Genomic DNA, 1,954 nt, shown 5'->3' on the forward strand with positions numbered 1-1,954 from the left:
AACCGAATCGAATCGCAAGCTTGTGAATGAGAATCGAATCGAATCGTGAAATTTGTGTCAAAACCCAGCCCTAATGATCCACTGCTTGTTGCTCTATTATTGTGTGTCAGAGGCAATTCATTAGTGTTAATGAGCAACATGTGTGTCCTGTTACTATAGAGCAGTCAGTGTTTGTGTAGCTGACATCTGTGTGCGTGTGTTCAGACATCATCATGTCGTCTAACGGTGAGCCAGTGAGCTCGAAGGACATTAAGATGTGCATCAGTCAGATCCAGGACCTGATCGTGGTGCAGCTCAATCAGGCCGTGGCTAATAAACTGACCAGCTCAGTGGACTACCTGAGAGAGAGCTTCGTGGGTTTTTTTCCTTGAGAAAATTTGGCATGTGTGCTTGCTTGATATATATCCAAAATAATCAATATTGAATCGAATCGAATCGTGAAATTTGTGTCAAAACCCAGCCCTATTATTTTATATGATTGTCCATTGAGAAACTGTTTTCTATTGATATTCAAGTAGAAATAATACATTATAAATGCAATAATCACAATTTACGTGAAATTTTTGGCAGTTTTAGTAAATTACCCCTTACTGTATAGATTTGCACAGCATTTCAGAAAGAAACACACACACACACACATCAGTCACACAGCTCCTAAACACAACTCATTTTTAAAAATAATATTTATATATTTACTAATTATATGTAATTTATCTATAATATTTAAGCAATATACATGTTTATTGTGTAATAGTTAGTTGCCTTTTTATTTTAATATTCAATATTGTTTAATAAATATTTATTTTAAAAAAGCAATCCTTTTTTTTTAAGTAATATAAAATATGTTATATAATATATAGCGATATGTCATTTAGTTAATATTAATTCGTTTTTTAATAATTGTAATTTTATAATTAAGTATTTAAGTAATATACAGTATGTTTAATATTTAATTGTCAATTTGTTAATATTTAATATTAAATTAAAATTGTATAATTATATATATAATATAGTATTTAAGTAATACGCAGTATGTAACATACAGTGTATATATTATAAAGTAATATACAATGAAGATATATATATCTATATATATCCATATATGTAATGAAGTAATGTTTTAAATGTAATTGTGGTCAGATCCTGAACGCGGCGTATAACGTGGAGGTGACCTTCCACTCGGGCTCCTCCGTCACCAGGCTCTTCTGGGAGCAGATCAAGCAGGTAGGTTACCCAGAATGCCCTGCGCTGGCGTGTCTGCTGCGGCGGCTGACGCTCGTCTCTCCTCAGATCATCCACCGCATCACGTGGGTCAATCCTCCGTCCGTCTCGGCCGAGTGGAAGCGTAAGGTCGCGCAGGACGCCATCGAGAGCCTGAGCGCCGCCAAACTGGCCAAGAGCATCTGCTCTCAGTTCAGGACCAGACTCAACAGCTCCCACGAGGCCTTCGCCGCCTCGCTCCGACAGGTGATTCTGCAGCGCGTACTCCTTCTAGGTGCATTAGCAGACTCTGCACTTTAATCAGAACTTAAAGTGCTCACGCCATTGAGAAACACTTGAAAACCACAAGCCACTGTTTTCATTTACCTAGTGTCATGCTATTATATTTTTCTTAATATATTTTTAAGTACTGTTTAAATATTTAATTTTAACAAAAATAAGAATGATTATTTTAATTATTTTAATATATAATTTTTATTATTATTGAATTTGTCTTTTGAGTTCATTATTTTTTATTTACTTTAATATTTAAATTATTTTATATATTAAAATGTTAATATTTAACTTATTTTATCATTTACATTTTATATTAATATTTTATATTGTATTATATATATATATATATATACATATATATATACACACACACATTTATTTATTTGAAGAGTTCATTTGCAAAAACAGATAACTCAGTTTTTAACAATTTTCAAAAATCATGTTTTTTTTTAATTGT

At 32.5% G+C, this 1,954-nt stretch overlaps 1 protein-coding gene across 1 annotated transcript in view; it reads left to right on the top strand.

Moving 5' to 3' along the window:
• The window catches only part of dstyk (dual serine/threonine and tyrosine protein kinase), a 21,224-nt gene that overhangs the window by 16,278 nt on the left and 2,992 nt on the right, over positions 1–1,954 (top strand). Inside the window, 3 exon segments of the mRNA XM_016444855.1 lie at positions 113–446; positions 1,141–1,224; positions 1,291–1,467. Of these exon segments, the coding sequence (XP_016300341.1) occupies positions 113–446; positions 1,141–1,224; positions 1,291–1,467 (595 nt within the window).

Source organism: Sinocyclocheilus anshuiensis, unplaced genomic scaffold (assembly GCF_001515605.1).
Source record: "Sinocyclocheilus anshuiensis isolate Anshui unplaced genomic scaffold, SAMN03320099.WGS_v1.1 scaffold2493, whole genome shotgun sequence".
In the NCBI taxonomy this organism is placed as follows: domain Eukaryota; kingdom Metazoa; phylum Chordata; class Actinopteri; order Cypriniformes; family Cyprinidae; genus Sinocyclocheilus; species Sinocyclocheilus anshuiensis.